At 38.7% G+C, this 26300-nt stretch overlaps 1 protein-coding gene across 1 annotated transcript in view; it reads right to left on the reverse strand.

Annotated features, from left to right (window-relative positions):
* The window catches only part of P2RX3 (purinergic receptor P2X 3), a 684798-nt gene that overhangs the window by 222139 nt on the left and 436359 nt on the right, over positions 1-26300 (reverse strand). Inside the window, exon 10 of the mRNA XM_044084177.1 lies at positions 4984-5077. Coding sequence (XP_043940112.1) covers positions 4984-5077 — 94 coding nt within the window. The remainder of the gene's footprint in view (positions 1-4983; positions 5078-26300) is intronic.

Consider the following 26300-nt stretch of genomic DNA (forward strand, 5'->3'; position numbering starts at 1 on the left):
TTGTGAGATTGTTTAAATATAAGTAGAAAATGTTCTGGGAGATGGTGAGAATAAGAAAAAGAGGAAACGAATATGTGAATAAAGAAATTAGAAATTGTCAAGAAAAAATACTAACATGGAAAATTAAAATGAATGTTACAGAGAAAGATAGAGGGATGTGGTATGATAATATGATATTATTGTATAAATTCATGAAAATATTTTCTAGAAGAAGTGATTAAGGCCATTAAAGTCAGGAAAAGGTGGTGTACCACAATAATAGAGTGCCAGGATTTCCCATGGAGACTGTTAGTAAAAGAATATGCCATATAAAAATAAACCTAAAAGAATGTGTTTGTTATGTGGAGAGGAAGAAACCTAAATTATGAACCTATAAAAAAATAGCATGTTTTTTTTTTGGTTTTTTTTTTTGAAATGTAAGAGAGAGTGGTGAAACTCTGGAAACAGCTGTGTGAAGAAATTTGTTTGAGAATATTAATGACATAAACATATAGATATGAATATGATTATGTTTGGATATTGTTAGAACAAGAGCAAGAAGAAAGAACACGTGAGAAGGGTAGATAATTATTTTATGTAATATGGGTTATTTGGACTGAAAGACTGATTGAGGTCTTGTTTAATAGAAAATGCATTTTGGTAGATAAATTGTGAAAAATTAGATTATGGTTGTGGAAGAAGGAGTAGATGTCAATTGTGGAAGAATAACAATGAAAATGTTATATAAAAAATGAGAAATAGTAAATACAGAAATGACTATATGTGCCTGTAAATATGTGCATTTCATAAATATGTAAATAATGTCTTTTTCATGTTGTGTAAAATAAAGGACTCAAAGAAAGACAGCCCCTGCAAGTAAGGCAACTGCCAGGTCCCAAAATAGTATCCAAAAGAGCACTGACCAGCAGACAGTGATGCAAAAACACATTGTAGTATTGCTATTATACTACTATTTATTACATATCTGTGCTAAAAAGCACATTCCCTAGAGAGAAAAAAATCCAGACCAGTTTCAGCCAATACAATACAGCCTTCTTCAGTGTGAAAAGCACATATCAAAATAATCCCTCTATTTATCTGTGGTGATTAGAAACATGTGACTCATCAGTGTATTTAAAGATGCTCATTCAAACCCGGGGAGAATAAACAACCTAATTTAATGATCCATTTTTTTCTCCATCTGAGTCAACAATTGGTGCCAACCCGCAGTCTTTGATCTGTTGCCTTTGATTTTATCAATGATAGTAAGTCTATCTAATAGGTCTCCCCTACATAAAAGGCAGAGCATCCACATGTAACCAGATAAATAACCCAGTCAGTTTGACAATTCCCGAAAAAAGAAATAGTGTAAACCATACTTGTATTTTGGCTGCTGAAACTAGTTGTTCTGTTCATTTTAGGGCAAAAATGCAATGACCACAAAGGAAACATCCCTTTAAGTGGTCCCCTGTAAGGGTTAGTTGTATAGACAAGTTCAATGGGCAATGTCCCTTTTTATAATGACTAAAAATAGAACCCAAATTCCTGCCTTTTCTGTATAAAAAGAGACATTTGTCCCCCAAAATGGTAGTAAGTTTATCATCTGCCATAAGAATATTCCAGTTACGTTGTACACCGTTAGTCAATCTCGCAGTATTGTGTCCATATGTTGTAACCAGCCTTATTACTGGATTTGAATCAGAAGTTTTGGTCTGATATTTTAGTAACCCCTCTAGGTCAGTTAAATTCAGAATAGCTGAACATTTAAGTGACTTAAGACATAAGCGTCTTACCAATACCCTATACAAATATACAATTAAACATCCGAGAGCTAGCTTCCATTTTACTATCATTGATAAAATCAAAGGCAACAGATCAAAGACTGCGGGTTGGCACCAATTGTTGACTCAGATGGAGAAAAAATGGATCATTAAATTAGGTTGTTTATTCTCTCCAGGTCTGAATGAGCACCTTTAAATACACTGATGAGTCACATGTTTCTAATCACCACAGATAAATAGAGAGATTATTTTGATATGTGCTTTTCACACTGAAGAAGGCTGTATTTTATTGGCCAAAACCGGTCTGGATTTTTTTCTCTCTATGGAATGTGCTTTTTAGCACAGATATGTAATAAATAGTAGTATAACAGCAATACTACGATGTGTTTTTGCATCACTGTCTGCTGGTCAATGCCCTTTTGTAAAATAAAGGACACCTACTCTTTTTTGATAGGTCCCATGGTATCTTTTATATCCAGCTGAGCTACCACCAATTCAAGTAGATGGAGCCTCAATTTAATGCCTCACCCAAAGGATGACACAATCAGGAGTGCTGCACCCCCACCCCCATGCCACACTGCAGTGTCAACAATATACCTGTTGTGTGAATATAACCCACAGTCTTCTGCATTAAAGGAAAGTATGCTACTTGTTGTACCACTGACATTGAACGGCATGAAAAGAGAAACAAAATATTGTGATTTTTCAAAATAAACAAATAAATAAAAACAAAATAAAAAAGAAAGAAAGAAAAAAGTGCTAAAAATGTCTTAATCATGCTGCCTTTTTGTACTAGAAAATGGTTTCTGTGGAAACCTAACACATTAAGATTTAAATGAAAAAATAAAGACTAAAATCTGTGATTCTCCTACTAATCATTCTCCAAGTATAAAGCTAAATATTTACTCCATAAGTATCCAAACTAAATATGCTAATGATAACTACTCTAAATTCTGCCTGTTACTCCTCATATAAGATATGCAAATAGTAACTTATATAAACACATTCAGCAGAGTCAAAGGGAGAATGTATATCCTAAATGGGTACTACAAATTGCACTTCAAAAGAAAGCAAGAGTGAATGAATTCTATATTGAAGAGGTGGGTTAGATGATTTTACTATAAAATGCCAACCTGAAAGTCAACATTCCAAAACAACAACAAAAATATGCCAAGAAATCAAAATGGCAGAAAACTCCATTTTTTCTTGTTTTTTGCAGGGAGGCTAGCACCCCTGCATCCCTCAAACCAGCTAAAATTATATATACCAATTCCATGATCGCACCAACTTGAAGAATGGAGAGATCTCCCTAAAAGGTGAATCACTGTCAATGCACAACTAGAAATCACATATGCAATGATTTCCTATGAGGAAAAGCATTTGTCGTTATGCCATTCACCTTTTTTCCTGTGGATTACTAATGTCCATGTAATTTCTTCTCAAGCTTGTGTAAGGAAGCCAGGTTAAAGGTTAGACTGCATTATTCATGGACTCTGAAGCTGTTGGAGTATGCTACATTCACAAAGAGACATCAAGCTAAGAAGCCTCACCAAGGACTGCAACAAGCAAGAATGGGATGGGTGTCTAAAATTATGCAGTGAACATCAGATGCAAACACTTGCTTGGCAAGGGTCAGTAGTTACTAGACAGATAATGGCTAATTTGACAGAGCACCAATTTGTGTCAGCTAGGTAGATACTGAGCATGTAGAAGATAGTTTAGATAGAGCTCATAGGTACTTACTAGGCATACTGTCTCATGGGCTACTGAGGAACCTAGCCCAATTTCCTAATTTGTCTCAGAGTGTGCTATGATTAAATTAATTACTTACAGTCACACAACAGGCAATTTGAGGCTTACATAATCAAACACTAGACTACAGAAAGCAGCTCAATAAGTTTTTTGTTAAGTGGGAAAGTGAGGACTAGTTAGGTGAGGCACACAGGTAATGACTAGAGGAATAGCGGGTAAATACAGACAGGTTGAATGTTGGACAGGTGTTGTCTGACTAAGGAATTACTAGGTAGGGACTGGCTGCATCTGCTGAACATCCAAAGACTTGACTAACAATGGACTGAGGAGGAACCAGGGAGGTGACAGTCTGAGTAAAGAGAAAACAGGAGACTTCCCATCTAGTGGACAAAGTGGGGTTACTGTTTAACTTGGATTGTTGTAGTGAGATGGAGTTTCTAGTTGGGTGTGGCTTGTGTACATCAGGAAATAAACCGATATGGGGGATATAGGATTCAAACGCAAATCTGTACGATTACAGTATTACAAGTCAGTATGGTATGCTTATTTGTAAGTGTCTTCTAAGTAGTGGTCAGAGATAAACCCAAAGTGTAATAATTAACCCTTTAGTGGCTAATACAAAAAAATCACACATAAAATAAGCAAGGAAGTATTAGCTAAAAGTTGAGAGGGTCAATCTGAGTATTTGTGAGGTAGGATTTTAGCTAAGCAAAATATGATGAGGAAGATAACTGTTAAGTTTCAGCTAGGCACAACAGTGGTAGATGTCATCCGGGTATTGCATATGTACACTTTTGTGAATTAATAAAAGTTTTTGTTTTCCAGCACCATGGCCTACATCAGTGAAGTCTGTTATCACCAATAGCAATTCTATCATATTTTGTCCATTGACAAAACCCTTTGAAACATGAATTGCTGAATGGTGCCTCCATCACGGACTTGTGCTATTCTGAAGACTGTCAGAATATGGAAAGGAAGACTGAGCCTTACAGGCAGACTCAGCCTCAGGCAGCACATAAGAGGAGGCATGTTCTCCAGTATCCAGAATATTGATCATACATTGTCAATGGTGCCTTGCCCACTGACCTCACAATCCACTAACCATAAAATGTATTATGTATGCTTTGGTTACTCAAGGAAGACCTTAGAGCTCTGCCTGTGGCATGATAGAAGAATGACCCCTCCCTAAGAAGGAGATCAGTCACTGGTTGTTTTATACCACACAGCCTGCCTGGCCCTCTGGTGACCTGTGTCCACTTAGTACTTGGATCAGGAGCACCCTTGACGTAGTTGCAATTGTTTCATCAATGGTTATGATACTGGAAGGTATTGATGGGCTACATGACATCACTGTGATCTACAGGGATAATTAAGACAAATATTAAAAAACAAACCCTAAATGTAACACAAATCTAGAGATGTCATACCGATGCATGCACTGCATAAGTTCTCTGAATACTTAAGTACTTACACTACCGTACACTATCACATCAATTCGAATTCCAAATGCTTTCAGTAGCGTTCTGTACTCTGTGCCATCTTCTTTCTTGTAATACTTGGCATACCTATAAGAGGAGAAAACACAGTAATGGAAAGACAGCTTATTAGACCTTCATGGTTAAAAACTGATAGCAGGAGTGATGGTGTGACTGCTCAAGGGAGACACAGCAAATTTAGCCACAGAAGGAGGAGGCAGAGTGTAAGCAGATAATGTTTTCCTCTACTTAAATGACTTCAGAATGGAAGTAACATGACAGTTTAGTCTGCTATAATCTATTTAAAGGCTGGATTGTTAGAATGTGGATCACATTCACTTCAGACTTTCTTGACCTACTGATACATTAGTGCTAATAAGAACAAGAAACTGTCAGCACTGCAGATTGAAGCTTACTGTCAAAAACCAGCACTAACAGGTACAATGCAGGTGCTTCTTCCTTTGGGATGTATTTATGACCTGCACATGATGAGGTACTGATCAGAGGTAATGATGACTCCAGCTCAGGGACACTGTGGCACATTAGCCTACTCCCCTGGTACCACTACACATATCTCAGCAACCACTTCAATGCTATTTATCAATACCACTGTCACCTTTTGTTCCATGTCTACACTGCAGCAGTTCTACCAAATCATGCCCAAAAGCTCAAGTTAACAGCTTTTGTTTTGCACATCTGCCAGCAGTGCTATAAGGTTTTGTTTTACATTATGATAGTAATTTTATCTGCTTGAGTTATCAAGTAATAACCTAATATCATCTGACTGTAATACTAGGCAGCTTTTAGTTTATGTTGGAGCTTGCAGGTTTTTGTTCAGACCATATTCTCTTAATATTATAATTTTCATGCTCGTACATGTCTGCTAGCAACAAATTTTGTCCATGCACCATGTCATATCACATTCTAGAAGCAGCTGATTTGTGTTGTAACAGTATATCAGAAATGGTATAACCTGTTTACCAGTACCATAAAATAATGATAACAGCAGCTTTTTTTCTATTAGTAATGTGTGATAAGCTGGTCTACTAGTACAGATTGTCATCATGTTAGTCGATCTCACTCTAACACCACCTATTAGTATTGCTGTGAAGCAATGTTTTACACTGCCCATTGGAAAGTGTTATTCCTTGCCATTCCAATACTCTCTACAAGCAATATTTGCATTTTTTGATAGTATATAACTTCTGCCAGCATCTGTTCTTGTGCTGTCTGCAAGCCTTACTGTTAGCTGCTACTGTGATGCAACAAATATATCATTAAGTTTTGTGCCAATGTTATCACACATATTAGCAATTTCACTGTAAATTGACTCTTCTCTCAAAAGAAGCCATAATTCTAGCACCAAAAGTTATTGTGTTTCATTCTATCACACCATTAATGGTATCAGCTGACACTGTGACCCATTCACCAGCAGCAGTGTAGTATTCACATTTGTTGTGGTATTTGTAGTACTGCAGTGAGCATCTGTCCTAAAGCCACGTATTAGTAATGCTGTCAGGGACTACTCCAGTATTTCTTTTAAATGTTAGACAATTATATGCAGCATAAAGCAAAATAATATTCTGCTTAAATAGCAATCACTAAGTAAAAATTGTAGAAAATGGTTTTAAGATAAAGAAGCAAAGGGGAAGGGGAAGAAATAACATCTCATGAAGGGTAGACTTCTAAAAACCACTGCTAAACAAAAAATAAAAGATCACTAGCATCTTTGAAATTAAAGATTTTTTTCTTTGTGCACAAAAATTCAGATATTCACTACATATCTACAATGATTCCTGGTTAGGAGAAACTGGAAGAGGATTACCCATTCGGTCTTCTAAAAGCAACCTCTTAAATGTTATCAATGCTAATCTAATTTTCTACTGTAATGAGAAGTTAAATTGATAAAATAAATCTAGGATTAAGACGTGGATCGGTTTTTAATTTTGTATTCCACATAACTTCAATACTTTTCAGCATTTTCAGCCACTATGTTTGAGTTTAAGTACATGATAAAGTACAGTTGTATAAGATCAACTTAACCATAACAGTAGATGTTTGAATTATCATTGCTGCAGTAGCCTTAGATATATGGGTTATATCCTGCCAAGAATATAACAGCTGGCCAGTTCCAAAGTTTCAGGGCACCTTCCACATGCCCAAACTGTTAAGATGACTGAAAGACAAATTTGGGTGTGAAGCCCTTCAGAGATTTCCACCCCGAGAGGAGAAAGCTAGGGGTAATATAAAATAAATGTCTGCACCTTGGCATAAAAAAACTATCAAAAGAAAAAACAAGGGGGGATGTTAGTTCAGCTAACATAACTGTACTATGTTCTTCATATTGATCACCTCTGCAATAACCTTAGCTATATGGGTAGATTACCATACCTAACTAAATCTGGGAAGTGGAAGGAAAAGGGTCCAGTAGCCCCTGGAGAATGGTCCTAGCAAAGCATGATCTAGACCTAGAGTAGGAATCTAGCTTATAGTGATTTGCGAAAGTATGTAGGGAGGACCAAGTACGCAGCTTCTAGAATACTTCTAGAATAAAAATCTTTCCATGAAGCCATAGAAAAAGCCAAGGTCCATGTAGAGTGGGCATTGACCCTGTCTCAATAGATTTGTCATAGTGAATATTGTTTTGACACTAGTTGTCCTTTCTTCTTGCCTTCACAAGAAATGAGCAGTTTATCCAATAATCTGAAAGGTTTTGTTCTGTCAATATAGCACCTGAGTCATTGGTGGACATCCAAATTATGGAGTATCCTTTTTCCCTCATTTTTGGTTCAGGAAAAAAATCAGAGAGATGGATAGTTTGACTTAAAGTAAACTCAGATACCACTTTAGGCATAAAAGAGGGTTTAATTCTCAAAGAAACCTTGTCCTTATGGAAAATGAGTTAGGGTTGATTTACCATAAGAGCCTGAGACTCAGATACCCTTCTTGCAGAGGTCAGAGCAATCAATAAAACTGATTTCCATGTTAAGAACCTAAAGTCAACCAGATTAGCTGGTTTAAATGGAGAAGTGTTAGTTTCTCTAATGAAAAATTAAGATCCCAAGGAGGGGCCACCAGTTTACTTGGAGGCCTTTTAAGCACAACCCCTTTTAAGAACATTTTGACATGTGACTGCCTTAAAAGAGGAGGATCCATGAGCAGACATGCTGAAATGGGCAATAAAATAACCTTGATACAGGAATAACAAAGGAAAACTCACACAAACATTGGAAAACCAGAAAACAACTAGCCCTGAATGGGTGCTGGTTATGCTGTCAGCACCAACCAGAAAACCTTTTCCATTTGCTAATATATGATTTTCAAGTAACATGCTTCGTATCTCCATTAGTACTTACTGCATGTCATCAGAAAACAGCTGCCTAAATGGAATTAATACCCTAGCATCCAGGCAGTCAATTGACAATGATTGATGCTGGGGTGTATCAAAACCCCCTGTTCTTGTGTGTGTAGATCCATTCTGTGAGGAAGTTTGTGGTAATTGCCATGGTCATTTCCAAAAGAAGGAACAGCATGGTTGCCTGGCTCACAATGGAGGCAACACAATGATCTTGGGGTATTCCTTCTGAATCTTCAGAAGTACCCTGGATATTAATGGAAAGGTCCGAAAGACATACAGGAACATTCCTGTCCAAAGAAAAGAAAAGGCATCTGTCTTCCAGGCCTTCTTGCATGGGTCCTAGGACAGAATTTTGGCTGTATTCTCAGAACCTCCCCACTTCAGAGAGGAGGCAAAAAGGTCTGCTTGAGGAGTTCCCCACAGATGGATCAAATCTTGGAAGACCCATGGATCTAGTTTCCATTTGTGAGGATCTTCCCTGGTCCTGCTCTGTTTTTCTGCCACACAATGTTGCACTGATGGAATTTAGAATGTCTGTAGAGTGAGAGTGTGCTGTGGAGCTATATTCCAAGCTAACATGGCTAGTCTGCAAGGGGGTAAATGAGGTATTGTCTGTAACTACTTGAAGAGGTTCTCGGGACCAAAGATGGTTCATAGAATTGAGTGCCTTGATCAGGGCAAGCATCTCCTTGAAATTTATGTGCTTCTGTCTGTCCTTGGTGTCCACACCAGATGCACATTTATCTCACTGGAAACTGCTCCCCAAGCAAAGTATGATGCATCTGTGGTGACTGACTGCTTTGTAGCAAGGAGGGAGAAGGGAAGACCTTAATTTGAACAAAACAGTGTAAGAAACTTCTCTGTGTGGAAGATTTTCAGTCCATATATTTCTAGTTAATCACTGTATATTAATCAGATCAGACAATAGTAGTAAAAGTAGCAAACTTAAACTCATCTTAAGTCAAAACAAAACAAAAAATAACAACAGAAAATATATAATTGTATAGCATTACTAATTTGAAAGTAATCCAAGCAAGGCAGGCAGTCTGTTTCCAGTCGAAAATCCTTGGAAACAGACTGCCTGCCTTGCTTGGATTATTTTTGAATTAGTAATGCTGTACAATTATATGTTTTCTATTATTATTTTTTGTTTTGTTTTGACTTAAGACGAGTTTAAGTTTGCTACCTCTACTACTATTGTCTGATCTTATTAATATACAGTGATTAACTAGATATATATGGACTGAAAATCTTCCACACAGAGAAGTTTCTTACACTGTTTTGTTTTTGGACCCACTACACTTGTTTAGTGGGTTGTTTTGAGACTTCGGGGATACCACGGAGATTACTTGTTTTTTTGTTGGAGACCTCAATTTGAGGATATCTGCTGTTTCCACTAAGTGATTTCACTTCTGACAAACCCTAGTATTGGTACCAAAGAGATTTTAGACACCAGTGCAACTTTCTCAGGTGAAGTCTTGCCAGGGATATTGTGAGAATCATAGCTGCCATGAGACAGACCCAAAATCCTGAAGTATACCTTACTGTGACTGAAGTCTGAGTAGAAAACCTTAGGAATAGATCTAAATAAAGATTTATTTTTTTCCAGTGGAAGAAATGCTGTTTGAACTGAGGTGTCTAGCTGACATTCCAGGAACACAATCCTGTGTAAGAGATTCAAGAAAACACTTTTGAATGTCTCCTGAAATCCCAGTTTGTGCATGAGATCTAAGAGAAAAATTTCTGACATTTTGAAAAAGACTCTGCATAGATAAGCAAGTCATCTAAATAAGGAAGAATGTGGATACCATGTAATGAGCTAGCAATGGAGCTAGACACTTTGTGAGCACTCTTGGAGCAGTGGATAGTCCAAATGGTAAGGCAGAGAACTGATAATATGATCCAGACACACATAACCTTAAGAAACACCTGAAGTCTGGGTGAATAGGAATGTGATGATAAACATATTTTAAGGCTAGTCTTACCAGGAAACTTAAAAGAGGAAGAACAGGCAACATGTTGTGAAGTGATGCCGTTTTGAATTTGGCCACTGTCACAGACAGATTAAGGAAAGGAAAATCCAGAACAGGTCTCCAACCATTTCTTTTCTTTGGGAATAGAAATATCCTTTAATAAAACCCCTTCTTCACCTGGGAAGGAGCAACTGGTTTAATCACTCCTTGGGACAGCATGTGATAAAGAACAGGTAGAAACAAATCTTTATAATCTGCAAGATGAGGAATGACCCTCTGGAAAGGAAGAATTTCCTCCCACTGCCATCAGCAATCCTGATGAATGATTTTCAGAATCCATTTTGCAGAAACAATCTGTTGCCAAAGAGAAAAATGGAGATTCAGACTTTCTGTAAGTTGAAAAAGGGACAGAATGGGAAGGGGTCACAAAGACTCTTGAACAGACATTCAGACTTTCTGGAGTGTCCTTGATTTTGGAAGGTTTGAAAATTCTCTTTGGAACCCCCTTGCCATTTCTTCTTAAATGTCTGTTTACCTGTATTTTGTTGAGGCTCATTATTCTGAATTTTTTTTTTTTTTTTTGCCAAAATTGGATAAGGAGAAAGAAACCCCCTTGGACAATTTGGAATAGGAGGGCTGAAAAATCTTAGAGATTCCCTGGATCAGCTTGCCTTTTTCATGGGATCATGGGTTCATAGCAAGTTATTAGGCTACTGGCCCTGAGGCCTTTTTAAGCCTAGCCGATAAATTGGCCCATGTTCTCATAAGTCAGCGTCCGATGCCCCTGTCCAGCAGGAACACAGGTGGAATCTTAGGAGTGTATTTTCCATTTCCCATCCAGTCATCCAGGTTCCACTTAAAGAGGGATAATGAAGTACTCTGCTTGATGTGGAGAGGGAGTCTATTCTACAGATGGGGGAGTCTCTGTAAGACAAATCTGTCCCGCCAGCAAGTCTTATTAATGTCGCAGACCAAGTTGAGGTTTTGTGGGCGGGTCACAAAAGTAGAGTTTGGCTTTCGGATATGCAGCAATTTCATCAAGATGGGGTCAGAGATTGTTCTGTATGCCAGACATAGATCACCTCAGAAAAGTCTGTATGAAACAAAGTAGAGCCTATCCATGTAGGATAGATTTTTGAAGCCCTTGATTCTCCTGGTCATGAACCTCTGTTGTCTCTCCAGCTGCTGCATGTGCTTTGTGAGGTACATGCCAAAAGGGGCATTATACTCAATGATGGGCCTGATAAGGGAGGAATACAGGGAAGTTATGACTTCCTTGTTCCTAAAAGAAATACTCTTACTAATAAGGTGAGCCATGTAGAAAGCTCTCCGTACAATGGAGGCAATATGGTGGTCAAAAGTTAGATTGTTGTCAACTTGGGTGCCCAGGTCCCTCACAACTACTTGCTTGTTTAGGACATTGTTATTAATATGATCATTTGTGGAGATGTCACTCTGATGCATTTTTTGGTGTTTAGTTTGAGGCCGTGTTTCTGGCACCAGTCATTTGTCTGGGTGAGACCCTCTTGTTAAATGTCTACATCAATAGGGGAGTTAATGACAGCAGCCAGCTTGCAGTCATCTACAAACTTGGTCAGCCATAGATCTCTGGTTTTGGCTTGCACCTCATAAACAGCAGGAACCCCAAGACCAATCCCTGGGGTGCGTCGCTTGTTACGGGTCTACTACTTGAGGTAGCTAACCCTATTTTGACTGAGTGAGTTCTATTAGCCAGCTAGCTGCCCATTTGGTCACATATGGAGTTACACCAAGCTTGGATAGTTTATCTATTATGCCCGAGTGGGGAATGGGGTCAAAGGCCTTGGCCAGGTCAAGGTAGGTGGCATGCAGCTTCTTCCCCTCATCCATGGCTTTGGTGACTGACTCAAAGAAGTCTACCAAATTTAACAAGCATGATCTCCACTTAACAAAACTAAACCTTGTGGGATCAAGCAATTGGAGGTTGCTGATGTCCTTGTTAATGTGGTCCATGATAATGCATTCCATGGCCCTGCAAATCAAGCTAGTTAGGCTGATGGGCCTATAACTGCCTAGATCAGTAGACATGCCACCTTTGTGCAGAAGGTTGATGGTGGCCATCCTCCACAAGTCTGGGACAAAACCAATACTCAGGCTTAGGTTGAATAGGGTGCCCAATGGTGCTGCGAGTTCCTGCCTGAGATGATGTAGGATGCAGCCTGGGATGTTATCGGCTTTCATGGAAGCTGTGTTTTTAGCCTTTGAGGGGGTGGTAATGACTTGTTCGAGAAATAAAGTACAGGTCACCGCTGAATTATTCTTTGTAGAATCTCCTTTATTAAAAGTAAGCGCTTTCGGAATAATCCTTCATCAGACATAATACAAAGTAACAAAAGCAGCCATATTTAAAACACAGATCATCCAATCACTTACTCCTAAAAGCCCGCCTTTTTTGTAAAGCAGGTTTAATTGGTAAAACATCGTTAAGACCAGGTGGTCTATGTGCTCTTAAATCTACTATCCACTTGGATTCAGCTAATGCTGTTCTATGCTGAATATCCCCCCCCCCTCTCATTGGTGGCAATATTTACAATACATCTGAACTTAAAAGTGTGTGTAGGATTAATCTCTATATGTCTGAATAAAGCATTGCTCTCTTGACATGTTCTAATATTACTAATATGCTGTAAAATCCGAACCTTCAGCATGTTATTTGTCATACCTACATAAAAACTTTCACATTGTTCACAATTGGCCATATATACTAAGTGTTTTGTCCTGCAAGTAGCCCTCCCTTTAAATATAAAAGTTTGTGTCTTATCAGGATGTTTATATTCAGTGTCGCTATTAATATATTGACAAGCCTTGCAGTTACCACAGGGATATGTGCCTGCTCTAATGTCTATTGTAGGTCTCTTATTCAAATATGTCTCCTTACATAACAGGTCCTTGAGATTGTTGTTTCTCCTATAATTAAACATGGGACGTTCTGCCACTACGTCCTTAAGACTATTATCACTTCTTAGGATGTTCCAATTGTTCTGAACTATATTGCATATGTCTTTAATATTACTACCATACGTTAAAAGTATTTTAGGTTGTTCCTTCCTGCTACTACATAATCCTGTATCTATTTGTCTGCCAATAACGGGACCTTGCATCCATGGTCTATTCTTTGTCTTCCTATATAATACATTGTTACTAACCACCTTACTAACCATGTTCCTCTCGTAACCCCTATCCAAAAAATGTCCACTCAGCCTAGAAAGTTCCTCATCGCAATAAGTATCTTCAGAACATACCCTAGATATCCTACCCACTTGGCTCTTGACAATATTGGGAAAGATATGCCTCGGGTGCATGCTGTCATATGATAACAATGCATTTTGCCAACATTGTTTCCTGTACAATTTCGAGGTGAAACCAAGGTTACTCTGTTCCACACAAACATCCAGGAACTCTATCTGAGTGAAAGAAGTTTTGGCACTAAAGGTCAAAAAAGTGGTGGTGGTGTGGAGAAAGGCTAAAAAGCTCTCAAAGGTAGAAGTGTCCCCATCCCACAAAATAAAAACGTCATCCACAAATCTGACATACAAAACTATGTACTTATTCCATTCCTGATTATTAAAAATTTCCTTGGTTTCCCATTTGGACATAACCAAATTTGCATATGTATTAGCACAGGGGGTGCCCATAGCTACCCCCTGTGCTTGTCTATATATGGACCCTGGTCCTATAAAGACATTGTTGTTCAATACCAAAGCTAGTAAATTCTCCACAACCAGTCACTTATGCTCAGTTGCTCCCAATCTACTTATTACTTCACCCACTGCTGTTATCCCATATTGTTGTTCAATAACAGTAAACAAACTGTTGACATCCAGTGTAGCCATCAATAATCCACCATATTTGAGCTTGGTGGCCGCAGCTAGCAGCCCCAAGAAATGCCCTGTGTCTCTTAGAATGTTATCTATCTGTTCTAAATATGGTTTAAGTATAAACTCCAACCATATAGAAATATTCTCAGTGACCCACCCTCTCCCCGAAACAATGGGTCTGAGTGGTGGGTCTATCAATGATTTATGTATTTTGGGCATGGCCTTGAATATAGGCGTAACTGGTTTATCTACCTTGAGGAACTCATAGACTTCATGTTCTAACAAACCCCTCTCTAATAAATTGTTTGACTATGTACATTATCTATAATCATTCTAACTTGTAAAGGGTTGATGGGTACATATGCTCCATCTAAAGTCAGTGTGTCTAACAATTTCCTTTCATACCAACATGTATCTAATACAACGATGGCTCCCCCCTTATCAGCCATCTTAATGGTAATTTCTTTCTTGTCCATAAGGCCATGCAAAGCAGTCCTTTGTATCGGTGTAAGATTATAATATCTATTAGCACTTCTCTCCTCGAAATATTTGAAAAGGTCATTCTCACAAGCGTTCATGAACAAGTTAAGTGTTGGTGTAAAATTGAGAGCAAATGTGCTAGGGGTCCTAGGACCTATGGCTCCATGGGTTTGGTTATTAAAAATCAATTTTAACATCACGCTCCTACAGAACAACATCAAGTCAAATATAATATCGCTATATACACACTTATTGCTAGGAACAAAGGTTAAGCCCTTGTTTAAAATCTCTAGCTCATCGGTACTCAACACATATTGAGATAAATTATATACAATGCCATCAGACATACTGTTAGTCAATGTAGAGTCCTCCGACGCTTGTCTGCGTTTCTGTCCTCGCTTAGGGACCTCTTGCCTGCTCCTTTCCTCTGCACCGGTGCTGGTAGATTCCCCAAAAAATGTAGAGCCCCTGCATATGTTTTTGGCCGGGCCCCTGTATCATTGTGGTGAATACTCTCATTTGCTGTCACCACTATGGAGCTGGAAAGGCCCCCTGGAATCCGTATATGTTCTTCCGGCTGTGGAATACATGTTTCGCTGTTTGGAGAAACACTGTTGGAATGCGAAGCCAGGATATCGTTATTGCTAGGGGTAGTAGTAGCTGTCCCATTACCTGTAAGCATGTTGATCGTACCTTCCCCAAAATTACTGATAGTACGGAATGGGCTATCAGTAGAACTCCTCATATCGGCTCCATTTTGGTTTAACGAGGTGGACAATGTCGGTATGTTGACAACTGTATCGATGGCCAACGTTGTGCTTGCCTCTGTGTGTACCGCTGACCCCGTCTCTGTAGCTCGTATAGCGTCCGAACGTGTTGTCATCATCACTAAGGGACGTCTAGTTGTTTCAGTTGCTCGTTCTTTGAATCTGGGCCAGACAAAGATATTACCATGGGTAAAATCGGAGTGGTCCCTCCTGATTTTACCTAATTTGACATCTTTAAGTTTATCATCTTCTTTAGATAATTGTAGCATAACAGTAGAAATTCTTTCTTTGCTTTTGCTGTCTGGAAAATCAGTCTGTAATCGCGAAAATAATGATGTTACTTCTTGCTTCAAAGCCGCCAATTCTGGTGAAAAAAACTTGATCAATAACTTCATATACTCCATACTAGTGTGCAGGTTGAGAGCCTGCCACTGTGCTAGTAAGTCTGGGTATCTGTCGCCCTGTGCTGGCATGCACAGGACTCTCATACCCCTGGGGACAATACCATATTGTAAACAAGCTTCAAGATGAAATGCCTGCCATTGCAGGCGTTGCATTACCTGCCTTGTAGTTCCACTCTTTTAATAAATCCTCAAAGGCTCTGTCTACTGCTGCAGGTATATTCCTGTTTTGTAATCCTTCCTTCTGGGCCAAAGGCCAAATCAAGGAGCGGGTTACCCAGGGTGTCTGTCTTTCCTCCTGATTTACCATAAACAATGCCACCAAGGGCATCAAACGAAATGATGGTACTGTCATCTTTGTTGTTTACAGCATGTTCAGCAGGCATAACGTTACCAAAAAATATGTAGAGCACAAGCAAAAATAACAAGTTATGCTGAAGACCTGTTGTACCAAACCGGATAAATACGAGAAATAAAGTACAGGTCACCGCTGAATTATTCTTTGTAGAATCTCCTTTATTAAAAGTAAGCGCTTTCGGAATAATCCTTCATCAGACATAATACAAAGTAACAAAAGCAGCCATATTTAAAACACAGATCATCCAATCACTTACTCCTAAAAGCCCGCCTTTTTGTAAAGCAGGTTTAATTGGTAAAACATCGTTAAGACCAGGTGGTCTATGTGCTCTTAAATCTACTATCCACTTGGATTCAGCTAATGCTGTTCTATGCTGAATATCCCCCGAGTCTGATTGGTGGCAATATTTACAATACATCTGAACTTAAAAGTGTGTGTAGGATTAATCTCTATATGTCTGAATAAAGCATTGCTCTCTTGACATGTTCTAATATTACTAATATGCTGTAAAATCCGAACCTTCAGCATGTTATTTGTCATACCTACATAAAAACTTTCACATTGTTCACAATTGGCCATATATACTAAGTGTTTTGTCCTGCAAGTAGCCCTCCCTTTAAATATAAAAGTTTGTGTCTTATCAGGATGTTTATATTCAGTGTCGCTATTAATATATTGACAAGCCTTGCAGTTACCACAGGGATATGTGCCTGCTCTAATGTCTATTGTAGGTCTCTTATTCAAATATGTCTCCTTACATAACAGGTCCTTGAGATTGTTGTTTCTCCTATAATTAAACATGGGACGTTCTGCCACTACGTCCTTAAGACTATTATCACTTCTTAGGATGTTCCAATTGTTCTGAACTATATTGCATATGTCTTTAATATTACTACCATACGTTAAAAGTATTTTAGGTTGTTCCTTCCTGCTACTACATAATCCTGTATCTATTTGTCTGCCAATAACGGACCTTGCATCCATGGTCTATTCTTTGTCTTCCTATATAATACATTGTTACTAACCACCTTACTAACCATGTTCCTCTCGTAACCCCTATCCAAAAAATGTCCACTCAGCCTAGAAAGTTCCTCATCACAATAAGTATCTTCAGAACATACCCTAGATATCCTACCCACTTGGCTCTTGACAATATTGGGAAAGATATGCCTCGGGTGCATGCTGTCATATGATAACAATGCATTTTGCCAACATTGTTTCCTGTACAATTTCGAGGTGAAACCAAGGTTACTCTGTTTCACACAAACATCCAGGAACTCTATCTGAGTGAAAGAAGTTTTGGCACTAAAGTTCAAAAAAGTGGTGGTGGTGTGGAGAAAGGCTAAAAAGCTCTCAAAGGTAGAAGTGTCCCCATCCCACAAAATAAAAACGTCATCCACAAATCTGACATACAAAACTATGTACTTATTCTATTCCTGATTATTAAGAATTTCCTTGGTTTCCCATTTGGACATAACCAAATTTGCATATGTATTAGCACAGGGGGTGCCCATAGCTACCCCCTGTGCTTGTCTATATATGGACCCTGGTCCTATAAAGACATTGTTGTTCAATACCAAAGCTAGTAAATTCTCCACAACCAGTCGCTTATGCTCAGTTGCTCCCAATCTACTTATTACTTCACCCACTGCTGTTATCCCATATTGTTGTTCAATAACAGTAAACAAACTGTTGACATCCAGTGTAGCCATCAATAATCCACCATATAATACATATGCAAATTTGGCTATGTCCAAATGGGAAACCAAGGAAATTCTTAATAATCAGGAATGGAATAAGTACATAGTTTTGTATGTCAGATTTGTGGATGACGTTTTTATTTTGTGGGATGGGGACACTTCTACCTTTGAGAGCTTTTTAGCCTTTCTCCACACCACCACCACTTTTTTGACCTTTAGTGCCAAAACTTCTTTCACTCAGATAGAGTTCCTGGATGTTTGTGTGGAACAGAGTAACCTTGGTTTCACCTCGAAATTGTACAGGAAACAATGTTGGCAAAATGCATTGTTATCATATGACAGCATGCACCCGAGGCATATCTTTCCCAATATTGTCAAGAGCCAAGTGGGTAGGATATCTAGGGTATGTTCTGAAGATACTTATTGTGATGAGGAACTTTCTAGGCTGAGTGGACATTTTTTGGATAGGGGTTACGAGAGGAACATGGTTAGTAAGGTGGTTAGTAACAATGTATTATATAGGAAGACAAAGAATAGACCATGGATGCAAGGTCCCGTTATTGGCAGACAAATAGATACAGGATTATGTAGTAGCAGGAAGGAACAACCTAAAATACTTTTAACGTATGGTAGTAATATTAAAGACATATGCAATATAGTTCAGAACAATTGGAACATCCTAAGAAGTGATAATAGTCTTAAGGACGTAGTGGCAGAACGTCCCATGTTTAATTATAGGAGAAACAACAATCTCAAGGACCTGTTATGTAAGGAGACATATTTGAATAAGAGACCTACAATAGACATTAGAGCAGGCACATATCCCTGTGGTAACTGCAAGGCTTGTCAATATATTAATAGCGGCACTGAATATAAACATCCTGATAAGACACAAGCTTTTATATTTAAAGGGAGGGCTACTTGCAGGACAAAACACTTAGTATATATGGCCAATTGTGAACAATGTGAAAATTTTTATGTAGGTATGACAAATAACATGCTGAAGGTTCGGATTTTACAGCATATTGGTAATATTAGAACATGTCAAGAGAGCAATGCTTTATTCAGACATATAGAGATTAATCCTACACACACTTTTAAGTTCAGATGTATTGTAAATATTGCCATCAATGAGAGGGGGGGGGATATTCAGCATAGAACAGCATTAGCTGAATCCAAGTGGATAGTAGATTTAAGAGCACATAGACCACCTGGTCTTAACGATGTTTTACCAATTAAACCTGCTTTACAAAAAAGGCGGGCTTTTAGGAGTAAGTGATTGGATGATCTGTGTTTTAAATATGGCTGCTTTTGTTACTTTGTATTATGTCTGATGAAGGATTATTCCGAAAGCGCTTACTTTTAATAAAGGAGATTCTACAAAGAATAATTCAGCGGTGACCTGTACTTTATTTCTCGTATTTATCCGGTTTGGTACAACAGGTCTTCAGCATAACTTGTTATTTTTGCTTGTGCTCTACATATTTTTTGGTAACGTTATGCCTGCTGAACATGCTGTAAACAACAAAGATGACAGTACCATCATTTCGTTTGATGCCCTTGGTGGCATTGTTTATGGTAAATCAGGAGGAAAGACAGACACCCTGGGTAACCCGCTCCTTGATTTGGCCTTTGGCGTCCAGAAGGAAGGATTACAAAACAGGAATATACCTGCAGCAGTAGACAGAGCCTTTGAGGATTTATTAAAAGAGTGGAACTACAAGGCAGGTAAAATGCAACGCCTGCAATGGCAGGCATTTCATCTTGAAGCTTGTTTACAATATGGTATTGTCCCCAGGGGTATGAGAGTCCTGTGCATGCCAGCACAGGGCGACAGATACCCAGACTTACTAGCACAGTGGCAGGCTCTCAACCTGCACACTAGTATGGAGTATATGAAGTTATTGATCAAGTTTTTTTCACCAGAATTGGCGACTTTGAAGCAAGAAGTAACATCATTATTTTCGCGATTACAGACTGATTTTCCAGACAGCAAAAGCAAAGAAAGAATTTCTACTGTTATGCTACAATTATCCAAAGAAGCTGATAAACTTAAAGATGTCAAATTAGGTAAAATCAGGAGGGACCACTCCGATTTTACCCATGGTAATATCTTTGTCTGGCCCAGATTCAAAGAACGAGCAACTGAAACAACTAGACGTCCCTAAGTGATGATGACAACACGTTCGGACGCTATACGAGCTACAGAGACGGGGTCAGCGGTACACACAGAGGCAAGCACAACGTTGGCCATCGATACAGTTGTCAACATACCGACATTGTCCACCTCGTTAAACCAAAATGGAGCCGATACGAGGAGTTCTACTGATAGCCCATTCCGTACTATCAGTAATTTTGGGGAAGGTACGATCAACATGCTTACAGGTAATGGGACAGCTACTACTACCCCCAGCAATAACGATATCCTGGCTTCGCATTCCAACAGTGTTTCTCCAAACAGCGAAACACGTATTCCACAGCCGGAAGAACATATACGGATTCCAGGGGGCCTTTCTAGCTCCATAGTGGTGACAGCAAATGAGAGTATTCACCACAATGATACAGGGGCCCGGCCAAAAACATATGCAGGGGCTCTACATTTTTGGGGAATCTACCGGCACCGGTGCGGAGGAAAGGAGCAGGCAAGAGGTCCCTAGCGAGGACAGAAACGCAGACAAGCGTCGGAGGACTCTACATTGACTAACAGTATGTCTGATGGCATTGTATATAATTTATCTCAATATGTGTTGAGTACCGATGAGCTAGAGATTTTAAACAAGGGCTTGACCTTTGTTCCTAGCAATAAGTGTGTATATAGCGATATTATATTTGACTTGATGTTGTTCTGTAGGAGCGTGATGTTAAAATTGATTTTTAATAACCAAACCCATGGAGCCATAGGTCCTAGGACCCCTAGCACATTTGCTCCCAATTTTACACCAACACTTAACTTGTTCATGAACGCTTGTGAGAATGACCTTTTCAAATATTTCGAGGAGAGAAGTGCTAATAGATATTATAATCTTACACCGATACAAAGGACTGCTTTGCATGGCCTTATGGACAAGAAAGAAATTACCATTAAGATGGCTGATAAGGGGGGAGCCATCGTTGTATTAGATACATGTTGGTATGAAAGGAAATTGTTAGACACACTGACTTTAGATGGAGCATATGTACCCATCAACCCTTTATAAGTTAGAATGATTATAGATAATGTACATAGTCAGTTAAACAATTTATTAGAGAGGGGGTTGTTAGAACATGAAGTCTATGAGTTCCTCAAGGTAGATAAACCAGTTACGCCTATATTCAAGGCCATGCCCAAAATACATAAATCATTGATAGACCCACCACTCAGACCCATTGTTTCGGGGAGAGGGTGGGTCACTGAGAATATTTCTATATGGTTGGAGTTTATACTTAAACCATATTTAGAACAGATAGATAACATTCTAAGAGACACAGGGCATTTCTTGGGGCTGCTAGCTGCGGCCACCAAGCTCAAATATGGTGGATTATTGATGGCTACACTGGATGTCAACAGTTTGTTTACTGTTATTGAACAACAATATGGGATAACAGCAGTGGGTGAAGTAATAAGTAGATTGGGAGCAACTGAGCATAAGCGACTGGTTGTGGAGAATTTACTAGCTTTGGTATTGAACAACAATGTCTTTATAGGACCAGGGTCCATATATAGACAAGCACAGGGGGTAGCTATGGGCACCCCCTGTGCTAATACATATGCAAATTTGGTTATGTCCAAATGGGAAACCAAGGAAATTCTTAATAATCAGGAATGGAATAAGTACATAGTTTTGTATGTCAGATTTGTGGATGACGTTTTTATTTTGTGGGATGGGGACACTTCTACCTTTGAGAGCTTTTTAGCCTTTATCCACACCACCACCACTTTTTTGACCTTTAGTGCCAAAACTTCTTTCACTCAGATAGAGTTCCTGGATGTTTGTGTGGAACAGAGTAACCTTGGTTTCACCTCGAAATTGTACAGGAAACAATGTTGGCAAAATGCATTGTTATCATATGACAGCATGCACCCGAGGCATATCTTTCCCAATATTGTCAAGAGCCAAGTGGGTAGGATATCTAGGGTATGTTCTGAAGATACTTATTGTGATGAGGAACTTTCTAGGCTGAGTGGACATTTTTTGGATAGGGGTTACGAGAGGAACATGGTTAGTAAGGTGGTTAGTAACAATGTATTATATAGGAAGACAAAGAATAGACCATGGATGCAAGGTCCCGTTATTGGCAGACAAATAGATACAGGATTATGTAGTAGCAGGAAGGAACAACCTAAAATACTTTTAACGTATGGTAGTAATATTAAAGACATATGCAATATAGTTCAGAACAATTGGAACATCCTAAGAAGTGATAATAGTCTTAAGGACGTAGTGGCAGAACGTCCCATGTTTAATTATAGGAGAAACAACAATCTCAAGGACCTGTTATGTAAGGAGACATATTTGAATAAGAGACCTACAATAGACATTAGAGCAGGCACATATCCCTGTGGTAACTGCAAGGCTTGTCAATATATTAATAGCGACACTGAATATAAACATCCTGATAAGACACAAACTTTTATATTTAAAGGGAGGGCTACTTGCAGGACAAAACACTTAGTATATATGGCCAATTGTGAACAATGTGAAAGTTTTTATGTAGGTATGACAAATAACATGCTGAAGGTTCGGATTTTACAGCATATTAGTAATATTAGAACATGTCAAGAGAGCAATGCTTTATTCAGACATATAGAGATTAATCCTACACACACTTTTAAGTTCAGATGTATTGTAAATATTGCCACCAATGAGAGGGGGGGGGATATTCAGCATAGAACAGCATTAGCTGAATCCAAGTGGATAGTAGATTTAAGAGCACATAGACCACCTGGTCTTAACGATGTTTTACCAATTAAACCTGCTTTACAAAAAAGGCGGGCTTTTAGGAGTAAGTGATTGGATGATCTGTGTTTTAAATATGGCTGCTTTTGTTACTTTGTATTATGTCTGATGAAGGATTATTCCGAAAGCGCTTACTTTTAATAAAGGAGATTCTACAAAGAATAATTCAGCGGTGACCTGTACTTTATTTCTCGTATTTATCCGGTTTGGTACAACAGGTCTTCAGCATAACTTGTTATTTTTGCTTGTGTAATGACTTGTTCCCTAGACATAAGGGGTGGGTAGCAGGTGCTGCAAATATCCTGGATTACTGATGGGGGGACAGAGGGGTGATGTTTTCACTGAACCTGTCTGCCAACAGGTTGGCTATATCCACAGCATTTGTGTATGTGGTGTTCTTGACCATCAGTTCTGAGCAGATTTGGGTGTTTCCCCTTAGACTGCTGACGTACATGAAGAAGGCCTTATGATTGTCTTTAGTAGATGTGGCCAATTTGGACTCAAAGTTAGCTTTGGAGAACTTCACTACTACCCTTATTTGCCTGTTTAGGCCAAGGAAAGATTGTTTTCAGTTTGGCATCTGTTTCTTCTTGGTCCTGGACAGCAATATTTTCCTTTTGTTGTAGAGTTTATTTATAGCCGATGTCCACCAGACAGGTCTACTCTTCCTTGAAGAGGAGGATTTTTGTCCTGTCAGGTACTGCTGAATTCATGCATTTATATAAATGGTCATATAGCACTTTGGTGTAGGTCTGGATATTAGTTCCAGTTCTTACTGTTGGCGAGGGGGGCTGTGAAGCTGTTTTAGACCTTCCCTCAGGAGGTTGTAATCAGCTTTGGAAAATTTTTTTATTTAACACTAGCTGGGGGTTGGGGGAGTCAGGGGAGATGCTGACTTCGAAGGTGACTGCTTTGTGGTCTGATGTTATTAGGGATGATGATACTGTGGGGATGTTGCAGTGGTGTTCTATGTTGGTTAGTACCAAGTCCAAGATGTTGTCTCCTCTTGTGGGGGTGTCAACCAGCTGGTCCACGGCATTGGCATTGATGAAGTCAAGGAATCTATGAGCATTTGTGTTCTGGCTGGAGCAGTTCTTTCAATCAATGGTTAGGTAGTTAAAATCACACAGGATCAGGGTATAGGGTTGAATCTTAATAGATTTGAGGAGGTCCGGATAGGCAGTATGGGCATCCTGATTCAACATTGGGGGCCTGTAGCTAACTATTATTTGAATAGGGGTCTTGTCGACTGTTAACTGCACCTGGAGCGTCTCATGTCAGTTAACATGAAATTTAGAGTTTGGCCCCTCTGCTGAGGGAAGATCAAAAGTCCACAAAAATTATTTTTTTAACAGAAAAACACAGCAAAAGGCACTTTCTAACACTGCAGCAGCACCACAGACTTAAAATAAACACAATTTCTCCACTGAAAATAGTGTATCGGTTAGATAACACTACTTTTAAAATGACAGAAATGAGTGCTCCATTTAAAAGTACATTACGGTCTTGAGACAGTCCATTAAAACACAACACTCCTAGCTTTAAAATAACTTTCCTGAAGAGGAAAGTAATAAAACATTGTAAGAAATAAGAAAATAGAAGTTTTTTTCCCCCAAAGGGAACTTATCTGCCCAGCTAAGGGAAGCACAGGGAACCACTGATCCGCAAAAGCCTCAGTGTCATACTTTTCAGTGGCAGTAAAGCCCTGAAGGGCTTCACACCCATATTTGTCTTTAAGTCAGCTCAGCTCAAGCTGCTAGACAGTTTGGATATGTGGAAGGTGCCCTGAAGCTTTGGTAGATGGCAGCTGTTATATCCTTGGTGGGATATAACCCACATAGCTAAGGCTACTGCAGCAGTGATCAATATGAAGAACATCCAGTAATGCAAAACATATTCCAACCTATGTAAATAGTTTATGTGTAGCGTGTATAATCTTCAGATTAAGGTTCTCACTGATATATACGGGCACCCCATTAAGCTGCATTTATAGTTCAGTATTTTAATCAATTTATGAGTATCAAGTAAGGAATTACTCTAATGTCATAAAAGAAGTTTATAAAAATCAGAAACAGTTTTTTTTCTTTAAAAACATAGCTTTGATGAAAAATTTTGCCTCTAGCCTACTATCAAAAAATGTACAGTGTTTGTCAAAAATCTGTTGAATTTTCACTTTCAAAACAGGAGACCAGCTATCCAAACATAAAATAATTATATTGTTCACATTTGTTGTTCCAGGGTTGAACCTATTCCAGTACAGGATTTGTTCTGAATTGGAAACATGAATATGAAAAAAAAGAAAAAAAAAAATAAATATATATATATATATATATATATATATATATATATATATATATATATATATATATATATATATATATATATTCTGTAATCGAGGAAACAGAAGATTATGAAAGATGTTTGGTTTCACTCAGAGTTTGGATATCAGGAAATGGTCTATATTATTGCTTAATGTTCACATGAAGACATTTGCAAGAGTTAGCAAAAATAATGGACAGGTTTTGGATAAGCTGGTAAGTGGGGGGGCAGGTAAATTTATTAAGTGGTAGATTATTGGCAAACCACTAAAAATCAATCTGGGGATTAAAGGGTGAATCAATAGGTCAGCAAATAAAGGAAGGGGTGCTATTTGACATAAAGTAGGGGCTTCAATACTGTTAATTTTTATACACAGCATCCTGCAGGAAGTGAATACTGGGGCAGTATTTAGGAAGAGTGTAAGAACATTACCTTGTGAACCAGAGATACATACTGTTACAGAAAAATGCAATGTGTCATTATTATTCTCCACAGGATGCATATTAACTTATAGTTTCTTCACAAATAAGTCAAAACATTTATAATATGTTTATGTTAAAATCGAAAGGTAAAATAGATGCATGATTATAGAAAATATAGTTTCACATAAGTTGTAGTTTTACATTTCAAGTGCCTTACAACTGCAATCTCATTATTAACAAATTATAGAGTACTTACAGATAATTATTTGAATTACATCAAAGTAGATCATACAAGGGAGCTTTTAAAAAGGGTATCTTCTGTCCTCTCTGTGACTCCCCTGGCTCAGTAATCAAGGAGCCTCAATCCTCACCACTAGCACCAATGAGGGATGTGCACATTGGAAGAATGACAAGTACACACACAGCAAAGTACAATTTCCCTTATGAGCACACAGAGATCACAGTCAGTCTGGGGCTGGTTTCTCTCTCTTTCTCCAGATCCTCAGTAAGACTCCCCACTGGCACAGCTATAGTTAATATCTCAGCTGAGTGGTCAAGCCAAAACCTCCAGCACCCCTTCTTGTCCAACCAGTGCTCCATGTCCCTGCCCAAGTAGCTGACACACACACACACGCACACACACACACTCTTTGAGATTTGATTTATATACAAACACACAGACACTCCTGGGGAAGGCTGGCACAGGTTCACTAGCTGTCCCCTCTTCTGCCCAGACTATAC

This window comes from Protopterus annectens, chromosome 9.part0, assembly GCF_019279795.1.
Source record: "Protopterus annectens isolate FY-2018-M chromosome 9.part0, PAN1.0, whole genome shotgun sequence".
In the NCBI taxonomy this organism is placed as follows: domain Eukaryota; kingdom Metazoa; phylum Chordata; order Ceratodontiformes; family Protopteridae; genus Protopterus; species Protopterus annectens.